The following is a 12535-nucleotide window of genomic DNA, read 5'->3' as shown; positions in this document are numbered from 1 at the left end:
CTTGGTTAACAATTTCTTCAAATGACAGCTCTTGGTGTGTGTGTGTATGTGTGTGTAGTGGGGCATTAAAGAAACATAAAATATGTTAACATCATCTTAAAATATTACACCTGTCTTATGTTTCCTTTGCTTTTAGAAGTGTAATGAAATATCATATGTTTTCTTCAAAATAATCCAGTAGTGGGAAGGGGTATAGCTGGAGGTAGGGCTGGGTGGAGAGGGGGTCCAGGAGTATATGTAGATGAAACAAGAATGTGTGTTTATATATAATTTCTTTCTATTTTTCCCCCAAAAGTACTGACAAGTCCTGGTAATACAGATGTCATTTTAACAAGCTGGATCTAGGAAGTTTGCAGTCATCTTGCTCCTCTTACAGAATTCTTCCCAAAAGATAAGTCAACAGTTTCTTCTGACTTGTTTATTTACCCCGAGAATCACAGAGCCTAGCCAGGGGCCACCCTTAATCCAATGCCCTGTGAGAGGAAACTCTCTTGGTGACTTAGAAGTTTCTTCCCTTTGAAGAAAATCCAGATGGAAACTCAAATAATTGCTCAAAAAAATAAACATGAAGATGGCAAAACCTATTTCCCCATATGAAGAAGTCCAGCTGAGAACAGTGTTACGCTGGGAGTGTATATGTTGATGGGTCAGTGAAATGCGTTCAGTCTTGGGTAAGGCACTGGCCTCCAGCCTGGGGATTTGAGATTATTGCAAGGATCTTCTCCATGAAGAAGCTAAAAGTTGTTTATTTTGCCTGCTGAAACGAGTTTGCAGAAACATAAGGCTTGGGAATCTACATTCTACCCAAACTCACAACTGGATGGATCATTCAGGTGAATTAATACTCCAGCAGAGAATATCATTATCCCAAAGCTGTCTTTGTGCTTATTATGAAATGACCACTAAACACTGAACAGAGGGAAATCTGGGTTCTGTTCTCTGGAAGTGTACAATCCACACTGCGGCCACAGAAAGCCTCGTCTGGCTGTAGATTACTCTCTCTCTCTCTCTCTCTCTCTCTCTCTGTCCTTCTGTCTCTTTTTGCTGGCAGAAGCTCCAGCATCTTTTTACTTGACTTTATGGGGTACAGAAATCCTGTATAATGAATGCAGTTTCCCAATCATTTCAAGGGCAAGCAGTTCAGAAGTCTATTCAAACCATAGTCAATATATTGGGTGTCTGTGTATGTGTGTGGGGGGGAAGGTTACTTCATATTTTGCTCTGTATAAAGCATTTCTATATTGTTGTACTCACACAAATAGTAAGCATTCATGTTACCACTTGAGTACTAAAAATGACTTTAAGTAAAACTGTATGGAATTTATAATGGGTAGTATCATGTATTTCTGAAGGAGTAGGAGAAAAGAATTCTTTTAGGAGCATACTTTTGAAAGTTAATTTAGCAACATCTCTCCAGGTTTTAAATCCACATACCTGGTGCTCTAACAATTCTCCCGTTAGCATCAATCATTCAGATATAGAATACAAAACCCATACATAACGAAGTTTACTGCAGAATTACTTGAAAGAGCAAAATACTGGAGATCACTTAACCATTCAGTGATGAGGCATATCCGGATCGAGGGGAATACTCACGAAATACATTTATCCAAATACAGCATATTACAGAACAATATGTATGATTCTATCTTTGTAAGCACAATGGTGTATTTGTGTATAAGCTTCTAAAAAAAGTGTGAAAGATTAATAGCTCACATTTTTAGCAGCTATTGTGTCAGGCAGTGTTCTAAATACTTTATGGGTATTAATTTGCGTCTTCACAACAATCCAATGAGGTAGGTATTACTATTATCTCCATTTTGTAGATGAGGAAACTGAGGCAGAGGAAGATAAAGCAGCTTGCCCAAGGTCACTGAGCTGGGAAATGGCCAAGCTGGGCTTCCAACTCAGTCATTCTAGCCTGAAACCTTACCCCCCACCGCACCCTGCTCCTCCGACAGGTCTCTCACTGTTAGTGGCGGTCACCTCTGCAGAGCAGCTTTTCCCTGCTCGCTTTATGCACATCACATCAATATCTGTGTGTCATTTTTAATACCCTGGGCATTGCTTTTGTGATAAAAAAAAAAATAACCATTAAAATGGTATGGTGTCAGGCAGGGTGAACTCTGCTATAGGTGCCACAAAAACATATAAGACATGGTCCTAGTGGAAGCGTCCAATTTAGTTTAGAGGGCAAGACACGTGCAGCCTGTGCTGGTAGCATATGAGTTACTGTAGTAGGTACTCTGGGCGGGGTGCCTTCCTTTTATCTGGAGAAAGCAGGGACAACGCTATGGAAATATGAAAAGCTAAGCTGGACCCTGAGGAGTTAAAGAACTCTGATGAAACTGGAGAAGAGGTCGTTTCCAGACGGAAACACACAAAAGGGAAGATGAAGTGCTGAAAACATTAGAATGTTCAAAGAGGGAGCAGAGTTTCTGTCAGGGAAGCAACAGGCAAAAAAGCTGGGAAAGGGGCTTGTGAAAGCTGCAAAGGGTCTCATTTGTCATCCAAGAATTCAGACTCTGTTCTCCAGGCAATGCAAAGAATGTGCCAGGTAAAGACAAAGTACCTTCAAGAAGCCTTTGTAAGGAAGACAGACAAGTTAACAGCAAATTCTGTTGTGGTGCAATAACTTTGATGAGATGGACGTGAACCTAAGCCTCTGGAGCATGTACTAGGAGGGCCAAGGGAAACCAGGGAAGGCTTCCTGGAAGAAGGCAAATAGGGGCCTGAACTAAGTCAAGCGGTAACATCAGGGGACAGTGGCACTAGAAAACAAAGAACAATTCTAGGAAAATTGTAAAGTGGTAGTTCTCAATTCTGGGTGCACAATGGAATCGCCTGGAGAACAATAAAGAAACATCGATTCCCAAGCCCTATTTTGATCAGTTAATTAAAGAACCTCTGCCGGGGCGGGGATTGGAGCCTGGGTGCTACCTCCACACAGTGCAATTAATCTGAATGGGACAGTACGTACTCTCAGAATATGAACTCTAAGTGCAAAAGATGTTGTTTCACTTCAGAAGCGATCTTCACCCACCACCCTCACCCGCCACTTCCAGGCCTCAAGCACAAACCTCCAAGTCAGAACTTATCAGGTAGCTCATTCTCCCAGAAACCATTATCGTATCCACAGAAGGAGATTCTGAAAGAGATTATCAAATTGATGATTTCAGCGGTGGGTGGGTGGGTGCGGGGGATCTTATTTTTCTGAAAGATAAAGGAAGCTTTTTAATTTTCTTATTTACTTTTTTAAAAGCTTTCAAAAATGTCTTCCAAACCAGAACTGATCAAAACCACAGGCTAACTTGAAGCTGCTGAAATTAGCAGATAAGAATTTCCAACTCACACAGGCCAGAGCCTTTGAAAAGCGGCATCCCACACAGAGCCTCCAGCCCATTGCCTCTGATCTTTCAACTGAAGAACTGTTCCATTTTCACCACAAAAATCTTTCTACAAACATTCAGTTCTGTGGGATTTAGTAAGCTTAACTCCTCTAAGCCAATGGTTTGTTGCAGCTGGTTAAACAGCTGACCCAACCTCAGCCATCTTAATAGAGGATTGAGTCCAGATCACTGTCCCGACCCAGTCACATGACATCAGGAACACCAGGATCAGTTCTGGGAACACAGTGGGGGCTGGGCAAGGCCGCCAGGATGGCAAGGGCCTAGGGAACAGGCACAGAAGAAGCATGGGACATCTAGCTTGTGCTCAGGTGCCCAAGGCACTATGAGGTGTTCTCCTAAGACCATCTGAAAAACTGTCATCCTCTATTGCCCGACGTAGCACAATCCAGCAGGTGGGCCTTGCAGAAGATAGACTTCACAGCTCAGCAGCTGAAAGCATCTCAGAATGGAACGCTCAGGTGGAGCTGGACGGCCACTTTCCAGGGGTGCTGGAGAGGGGATTCTGCTGTGGGAGCACGGTTGCACAGCAACCCAGGGGACCCCGACACTCAGCCTCGAGTCTCCTGGCTCCCTTCCAGCAGGCTGAGTGCTCTCCTCTGAAAGGGAAAGTTTCTGTGGTTGAAACCCTGTCTAGCACCTCTTCTCCTTGACTTCCCATTTGTGAGGCCACATCCTCCAGGGTGACTTTTGCTGGGACCTCACAGAGCCCCACCTCTGGCTCTTACTGCATTTAATGGTGAAATAGTCAGATGTGAGGAAAATAAGACAGGACAAAAAAAATTGTCCCTTCTCCTGCTAATAGCGCTGTTTCCAGGCCGGGGCACGAGAATACTGGAGGGGCAGGGAAGAGAAGTGGGCACGTCGTTCCCCCACGGAGCTTGCACTATCGCGTCACGTTACCCAGGGTATTGCAATCACGAGTTCATCTCCCCATGAGACTGTGAACTCCTGGAGGGCAGGAACCTTGTCTTCTTCATTTTGGTATTCTCGGCTCTTAGAAAAGCACCTGGCACACAAAAAGCCTCCACAAATGCTTACTGAATGAAGTTGTCTGTAACCGAAGAGTTGACTTTTTCTGGGATAGCTAGACTTAAATGACTTTGTTTATACCTCACGCAAACCCAAATCCACACCCCACACATACATACCCGCACACATTTAAATTACCCAGAATTCCTTTCTACATGATGCAAAAAAGCCGGGAGATTGCTTTACCCCACAGAGGGGTTCTTCCCACCATATGGTACAAGCTCCCTCTCTAGACAGGCATCGCTTAGCTTCCCTTCCCACGTCTGTGAACAGCCCTGTAGGGACAACGAGACAGCACCAGCCTGCTGGCTTCAGGTGAACTGGGCTGAAGCTCCTGCCGGGCTGCCTTGCTCCTAGGCTGCCATGAAGTGTGGCTGAGTGTTGGGACTGAGGCTCAGTGTGCCTCAAGTTTTCGTTAGTCAGAAAGGCTCCGCTCACAGTGTGAGAGCAGCGTGTGGAATTTGCTGCCCTGGAATGCAGGTGCCACACACTGGGGCCGAGCTTCTCAGGGAAGACTGGGCAGTTGTATAACCAATGATAATATTTAGAATTATGCAGCTGTGATAAGGTAATCGAATTCCATGCCGCAGGGCAGAAACCAAACCCCTCCAGTAACGAGAAAAGAATTCTCTCCGGCTCCCACGTTGTTACTGGATTAACTTTATGGTTTCTTTCATTTACCTTAATAGGAAAGCGGGCCCTGCAAGGATCACAGACAAATGAGATTCATGGAATCTGGAGCCTTAATTACGAGCCCCCCTCTCTCTTCTTACTCGAGAATTTTCATTTGCACAATGCGAACCATCAGAAGACAGCCTTTGATGCTACTCCTACTGCCAACAGCAACCACTAATTGAGGACATAATATGCCAGACACAAATCCTTGCAACAACCCCATGACACTAGTATCGTATCACCTCCATTCCACAAAGAACGAGAGGGAAGCCTAAAGAAACTCCTCCCAACCAAGACAGAGATATTTTTTTTCAATACAATGTGTGTGTGTTTAGGGGTGGGAAATCCCTTTCTTGTCCATAAGTGCGCAAAGTATTTAAACAGGCCTTAGCTATACACTAGAGCCATGGAAAGAAATAGTTTAAAATAATAAATTTCTCTTAAATGATTCTGGCTGTCATTTTTGCAAACCCTCAACAAACTCTTCACATGTCCAAGAATTAAGAATTGTCTAGCTCATTTTTTGTCCCCATGTGTTAAATGAAATGGCAAAATTTTAGTTCACTCTTATTGTAACTGTCATTTCTCCGAAACCGAAGGACTATACTTTGAGGTCCAACGTTTATTATTTATACTTTTATTATTTTCTCAGGTAAGAAAGCTGGTGATTCCAGCTTATTGGCACCAACATTTGTTAAGTCCCACATTCCACTGAATTTGCTGGTCTACAGATTTGAAAGAAAGCTGCCCAAATAACACGTGATACATCCTAGAGCTTGTCACGTGGAGAAGAGATGACCCAGCAGGCAGGGATTTTGTTTTGTTTTTTTTTTAATTTGTTTGTTTGATTCTGGATACACAAAAGAATTGTTAGAGTTTTACAAGGACAGATGGGTTCCAAAGATCTCTTGTCCTTGGAAATGTGCAGGCAGAATCTGGACAATCACTTGGAAGGGATCCTACGGGAATGGTCTGACTAGATCAGTATTTTCTAAAGCGGGGTAAGTACAGTGGTTTAGTGGTACAGGAATCCTTCCTTAGTTAATATTAAGTCACAGTAAGAAAGTCATTCTTTCCGATTCTCTTTCAGTTCTTCAGATTACAGGAAAGACATTTTGTAATATTTTGGTGCTAATGTGTATTTAGCAACTTGTTAACATTTGCTAATCCCTCTTTTTTTAAACTATGAGAGTGGGGGTCTCGGCTCTCAAAGCCTTCGTCAGGCAACTGTTATCAACTTAGAATTTTACATCATTGTAATTTATTATCTCCTTCACAAGGAAAGTAATAGGAGGTTCACATTTTTGGCAATGATTTAAGGCAATGGAAGAAAAATAGGTTGATTTAAAAAATTTTTAATAAGACTAGGGATGATGCCCATGTGAGAAAATTCTAGACTAGTTGACTTTGGGATGGAGATGCCATGACTCTATGAAAATCAGATTAGGGTCATGTTTTTAAAAATCAGATTGTCTCTTTCTTGTTGGGAGTACAGAGAACCAGCTTTAGTATCCCTTAGCAGTGGAATGGGAATTTGCTTATGTGTATTGTGTGAGTTGAGGGATGCGGGAATCTCCCTCCTCTGTACCCAACATACATCTTCTTGGGGATCATACCTTTGTATTCATGTATCCCCAGTGCCCAGCTCAGTGTCAGACAGAGTAAGAGCACAGTAAACACCTGTTAATGAATAAATGAATGAATAGGTGTTAAAGGATGAATTTCATCTGTTTTATAATCCTCCCTCCGGTGTGCCCTGACTCACAGCCTGGACACTGCTGCTGCTTTTACTGTTGCTGTTAACACTCCTCTTTCACCTCGTACTTACAATATGCCCAACTCCACAGAGATTTTCAAAGTTATGTTCCCCACTTTCAGAAAGCTGGGGTGACAGCAAAGATTCCTTCTGAGGTAACTGATTGAAGGGGAATGCCCAATTGAGTAAGAAAAGAAGAAAGCACTTGTTTTCTGAAAAGATTCAGAAGTGAGTCAGGTGGTAGTTTCATCTACACAGCACAACCAGATACGGTATTTAATGATTATCCAGTGAATTTAATCTGCCTAAGCCAGCCAAACCAACTCATATTTCTGGCATAAAATATCTAGTTTGGCTGCCTATCCTGACCAAATCAATAGAAATTGGCGCCAAAACTCCCTACTTTATTTTGTGGTGTGCTGGCATAGACATATTCTTCTTACTCAAAAAAATAGGTACTTGAGTACAAATTCAGCCATTAGGCTTTCTCCCAGCTTCTCTCTGGCAGCTTCTGGAATGCTACACACCAAGGATGTTTGGAAAAATTGGAATTTCAAATTCAGGAAAAGGAGAACGTGGCTTACAAGGGCTATAGAGGCATAACTCACAAACAGATGTTTCAAGTACAAAAATCCAACTTAGATTTCTCAGAGTTTAAATGTAACTTTAGTACAATTAAATGTATAGCATGTTTCCTAGAATCTTCCAAAACAACATGCTTAGTCCAAGAAATGCAGTAATGATTTCACGCATTTCAGTTTCTGTCTGTACAGACTCTGGGATGTTTGAACTTAGGAGTGCTAAATCTATAATGCATTTTCCCACTGGGAAATACCTTTCCATGGGAGCATGACCTCTGAGTTCTTCCTTTGGTGTTCCTGTCTGGTGTAGAAAAGACCAGGACAACTACTACACAATGTGGTAATACTCAGAAAAATGGAGAGGAGAGGCTTTCCAATAGCTATTTGTTCAGTTGTCAGTCAACATGGTGTTCGGGAGCTAATTCCACATTATGAGTTAAGCTTTGGCACAGGACTGCCACTGGTTAAGAAAGGCCACGTATGAAACACAGTTGTTAGCCTGGTGGGTGCACAAGTTTAGCAGTCCATTTCTCATAGTTAATAGCCCAGACATTCAAACTTGAGTTCCAATATTAGTAGCCCAAGGGTTGGAATGGGCCTGCAGATGTGTTGTGCTTGGCTTGCAGTGTTTCATTTTGTAAACTGTATCAAAAAATCTGGAGAGTCTTCTAAAAAATTTGGATTTCTAGATTCTCTTGAGAAGTGGGAAGATTTGGCCTTGTTGACACATGGCAACAACTGGTAGGAGCTGATTAGTTTTATACTTTTCAGATCCCAATAGTCTCTTTGCTTCCCTTTTGTCTACGTTATTCTGCCACTGGGTCTCTCTCTGCTTATCATGACATTTGCCCCTGTTATTTCTCCTGCTGAAGAGAAATATTCTCCACATTCATGACTCTATCAAAGTAGAAAAACAAAAAGTGGCCTGAAAGGGCAGCATCCTCACCCATTTGGCCACTGGAGACATCTGAGATTGCCTTTCTATTCTGAAATAATGGAGCCTGACTTTGTTCCCTCCAGACAACATACTCTCCAGTAACGTCTACTGGGACACACAGGGAGGCCCTGGGGGTCTGTATAATTCACAAGAATTCCACCCTCTTCATTCCCACTGTCTCATACATCCCCCTTTGGTTTAGAATGATTGTATTTAAAACCACGAAGGAAATTCTTATTGAATCAATCATTCATTCCATTTGATCCTAAATATCTAAATTACTGTGTAGTGTGGAAATCACTCCTTTCAGACTAACACCTTAAAAAGATCTTTGGCAAACTAAACTATGCCCCTCAGGCTCTCTGTCTCAACACAGTCCTGGATAAGAGCTAAGACTCTTAATGGTCCCACTTGGCAGCACTCCCAACTTGCAATTAGGTTACATTAAAAAAATTCTTCTTATATTGGTTTGTAGCTTATAATTCCTTTCTCTTTAACAACAGTGTTATAAATGCTGATAATTTCTTCAAGATTTGACCAAAAATTTTTCTTTAGCCATGCAAAGGGATTGCATCATAGTATTTTTTTTTCTGCAAAATTACTCAACCAAAGCTTTTAATTCTTTCAGTAAAGTTGATTATTAAGTAATAAAAACACCAGGAAATTCCACTTCAACGTAACTGTCAACTGGGAAGTAATACTTCTCTAACTGTATGTATAAAGGCTTTTCTTTTCTAAAGAGTAACACAGTGGATTTTTAGCACAATTATGAGAAAGCAGAAACCTCTAAGCATTGGTTCCACCCTTGAGAAAAAGTATAAAGGAAACCAGGACCTTCAGTTTGTGTACAGGAAAACTGCAGGCACTCAATCCAGATGCCCTGCCAGTAGGCATGGGGAAGAGAGACTCACTGCTCTACGACAGAAAATATCAGAACTGGATTCTGTCCCATAAGTGCTTTCTACAAAGAATTTGTTTCCTGGAAAAATGGCAGCACATGGATAATAAAGTGAGAATGTGCCCTCATGTCAGCATTTAATACAACTTCTGTGATAAGAACTGTGATTGCTATGGTTACCCCTAGTCAGCAATGGACCAGCCCAATTTCACAAACAAGTACCCCAAATCAACCCCATGACTATTTTATGGGCAATTCATCCTCCAGTGAAAGCTCCTGTACATGCAATCACTTGTTTAAGGCCCTGGACAAGTGGAAGTCAGCAGAGACCTGTAAGGCATTAAGGAAAAATCTGACATAATTCCTGTCCAAGTAATAGCCAGTCCTCCAAGGCATGTACTAGTTAGAATGTTGCCCCATGAGTTTTGAGTTGTACTATGAGGTTCTCATTATACAGAGATCTTGCAAGGAGAGTCTAACTATCTTTGAGAACTCCCTGGGAGGGGGAAAGATGCTCAGAGCCCACTCACTTAGAGGCAGAGTGGCCTGCCTAAGGTGGGGACGGTGAGCCAAGGGTGGAAAAGAGAACAAGGTCAGTAATACCTGAGTTCTGGGCTTTAGCTACAAATCTAGAAACCATCCTGCTGGGGCAGTGTCTATGGAAATTCCTTCTCCAAGTCAGAGATATGCTGTGGGGAAAGAGAAGAGTGGGCAGGAAGGAATGTACAGTAACATTTTTCTGCAACTTCTTGGCTCCGTCTGTATTCACCAGTCACATATGCTAATGACTCTTTAACCTTCTCCCATGCAGGAGTCAACTATTATCTCACTGTCATAGAAAATAGAATCCTACCCTGAAAAGCTTCCACTTGTTAAAAATCCAAATGTCGACTGATAAAATATCCAGATGGGGAAATCTCCCACCCCCTCCCCATTCTCCCACCAGCGTAAAAGGTAATGGGGGTAGGGGGCAACTGGAGAAGGAAATAAAATCATGCGGGTACACCAGGAAAAGACACAGTGTTGGTGGCAGCAGAGTTGGTGAGTGTGTTGTGGGCATTACCTCTTGATGAGGCTTCCAAGAAGGCTCCCGCTCAAGTCCTGGTGGCTCTGAGAACAAGCATTCTTGCATCAATAGCTAATAGGCTGTCCAACCAGATGTTATCTGGGTGGGATAAGAGGGTGAGAAAACAGACCTGTTGTACGCTGTTGTCAACTACATCACTGTGGTCAGAGAAGGCTGATCGTGTGGTGTTTAGCAGGGCACCTCGTTCGTGGTGAGGCAGACCAGATTACGTGGCTGTTTAAATCCGTTTCCTCTTGTGATTGGTAAAATACGAGAGTTATAATCATTCATGCATTACTAAAGCCTCCTTTCCATCATTTTGAAGGGACTTTTTTTTTCTAGAACAGAGCATGCATCCAGCAGAAACCCAAAGCGTTTGCTTTTCTAAGCGATCTTTGCAATAAGCACACTTTAAAAAAAAACACAACTGCATATGGTACCTGTGACAAGACTGGAGATGATAAGCGGTAAGACCAGCATCTGTAACATCCTCATCAGAAGTTCCCCAGGAAAGGAGAAGTACTTGACTTCCCGGTAGCTCATTTTATATGGTCGGAGGGTAAATCCAAGGATTGTACCTGAAGGCAAAAAAAAAAAAAAGAAAAAAAAAAAGAAAGAAATAAAAATTGAGTCTTTTTTGAAACTGAAGCAACAGTCCTAGAAAAATGAGCAAGTATTTGGCTGCTGGTTGTATTCATTCAAGCAGCAAATATTTGTGCTGCTTTGGGAGGAAGGGGTGCATCTATCTTTGCAGGCATTATCTGAAAAGATCTGGCTGAATCCAGGGCTTCAAGTAGAACTTATAGGGAAAAAAAGTTTCTGGGTTGAGCAAATGAAAAATTCCTTTGTGTAACTTGAATGCAGTGGAGCCCATTTTGACATGGCTCAGTACAGAGTTACAAAGATTAGGGCATAATTAGGAAACAAATCATGCGTTCATGAACAAGGTGATATGGGGGAAAAAAAGGCCCTATTATAATGAAGTTCCTTTATAACAATAGATGTTAGAATTGCTAGCATAACCACTTATAAAGGGTAGCGTGATTTTTTTTCCAATTAAAAAAAACCTTATGTTCACGTTGTTAATCCATTTTCATCATCTTCCTGTCTGCACGCCGAGTTTTCTCCCTCTGACTACATGGTCTTGACATTGCCTTGGCAACTGTACTGTACAGACTTGTTAGTCGCTGGCAAGAGAAGACTCCAAAATGAGCAGAGACTTTTCTCCCAAATTTTTCCCTGAAAACTTAGCAGTAAATAGGGGAAAGAGAAAGTAATTTCCTCCTTAACATTCCTTCTGCTTCTGGAACTTTAAAATATTTTTATAATGATAATTTTACATGTAAATCAAATTATACATGATACCTTTTGTAATGTTCAGAATTAATAAAGATATTGTAATTAATAAAGGTATAAATTTACTCTCTCCCCTTTCCCTAATTTACTTTTCTTGCCAAAGAAAATTTACTTATTTTAGTATTGTAAATATTTTCAAATTTTTTGCTGTGCTATTATTACAAAATGTGTGATTTCATTTTTTAAAAGGTCCATATAAGTTATAGAGAAAAAGAAAATGCCCAGTACTAAGTTAACTAGAAGCTAGAGGTTGGCGGTGGAGGTGAGGGTCGGGGAGGAGGGAAGACTACTAGGAAGGCAGAGATTTTCCAGAAGAGGCAAGTCCTGCTTTCTGGAAACTGAAATATCTCTACTTCTTAGGAAATGGGCTTTTTCTCTTATGAAATGGGACTCAAAATTCATTTCAATTATCGCTGCAACTCCAATTTCAATTCTTGGGTCTCAGAAACCATGAAATATCTGTTCCTTGACTCTACACTGTGATATTCTAATTAGAGTCTGAAATCTATGGACTCTTATTAGCAGGACTAGAACATCCTGCTGACCCCAGTTCTCAGAGACTTCAGGAAAATATTTATTGCTTTTTTCCAGCGTAATGGTAATATGCTCAAGAGAGAAAAGGTGGCTTGGAAAATGCAGGAAAGTGGGGGCAAAAGCCTGCCTATGTCGGTTCTACCACTTAAATAAACAGCAAACAGCTAAAGCCTACTGAGCTCTCGATACACGCCGGGCATTGTTGTCACTCCTTTATTTGTATTAGCAAACTCAGTCCTCACGACAACCCCAGGAGCTAGGTACTATTTTACCACCAATTTACTGATGGAGAA

General features: G+C 41.7%; 1 protein-coding gene across 4 annotated transcripts in view; it reads right to left on the bottom strand.

Moving 5' to 3' along the window:
- SLC1A3 (solute carrier family 1 (glial high affinity glutamate transporter), member 3) overlaps positions 1-12535 on the bottom strand; it is a 77358-nt gene that overhangs the window by 43454 nt on the left and 21369 nt on the right. For 3 of the 4 annotated variants that reach the window (XM_012649862.1, XM_012649870.1, XM_012649887.1), the window contains one exon: positions 10793-10930. The exons of the other annotated variant lie outside the window; for it this stretch is intronic. In XM_012649862.1, the coding sequence (XP_012505316.1) occupies positions 10793-10930 (138 nt within the window). The remainder of the gene's footprint in view (positions 1-10792; positions 10931-12535) is intronic. 4 annotated transcript variants of the gene reach the window in all.

Source organism: Propithecus coquereli, unplaced genomic scaffold, assembly GCF_000956105.1.
Source record: "Propithecus coquereli isolate 6110/MARCELLA unplaced genomic scaffold, Pcoq_1.0 Scaffold110, whole genome shotgun sequence".
In the NCBI taxonomy this organism is placed as follows: Eukaryota; Metazoa; Chordata; class Mammalia; order Primates; family Indriidae; genus Propithecus; species Propithecus coquereli.
The sequence above is the reverse complement of the archived record's forward strand: the minus strand, read 5'-3'. Positions and strand labels throughout refer to the sequence as shown.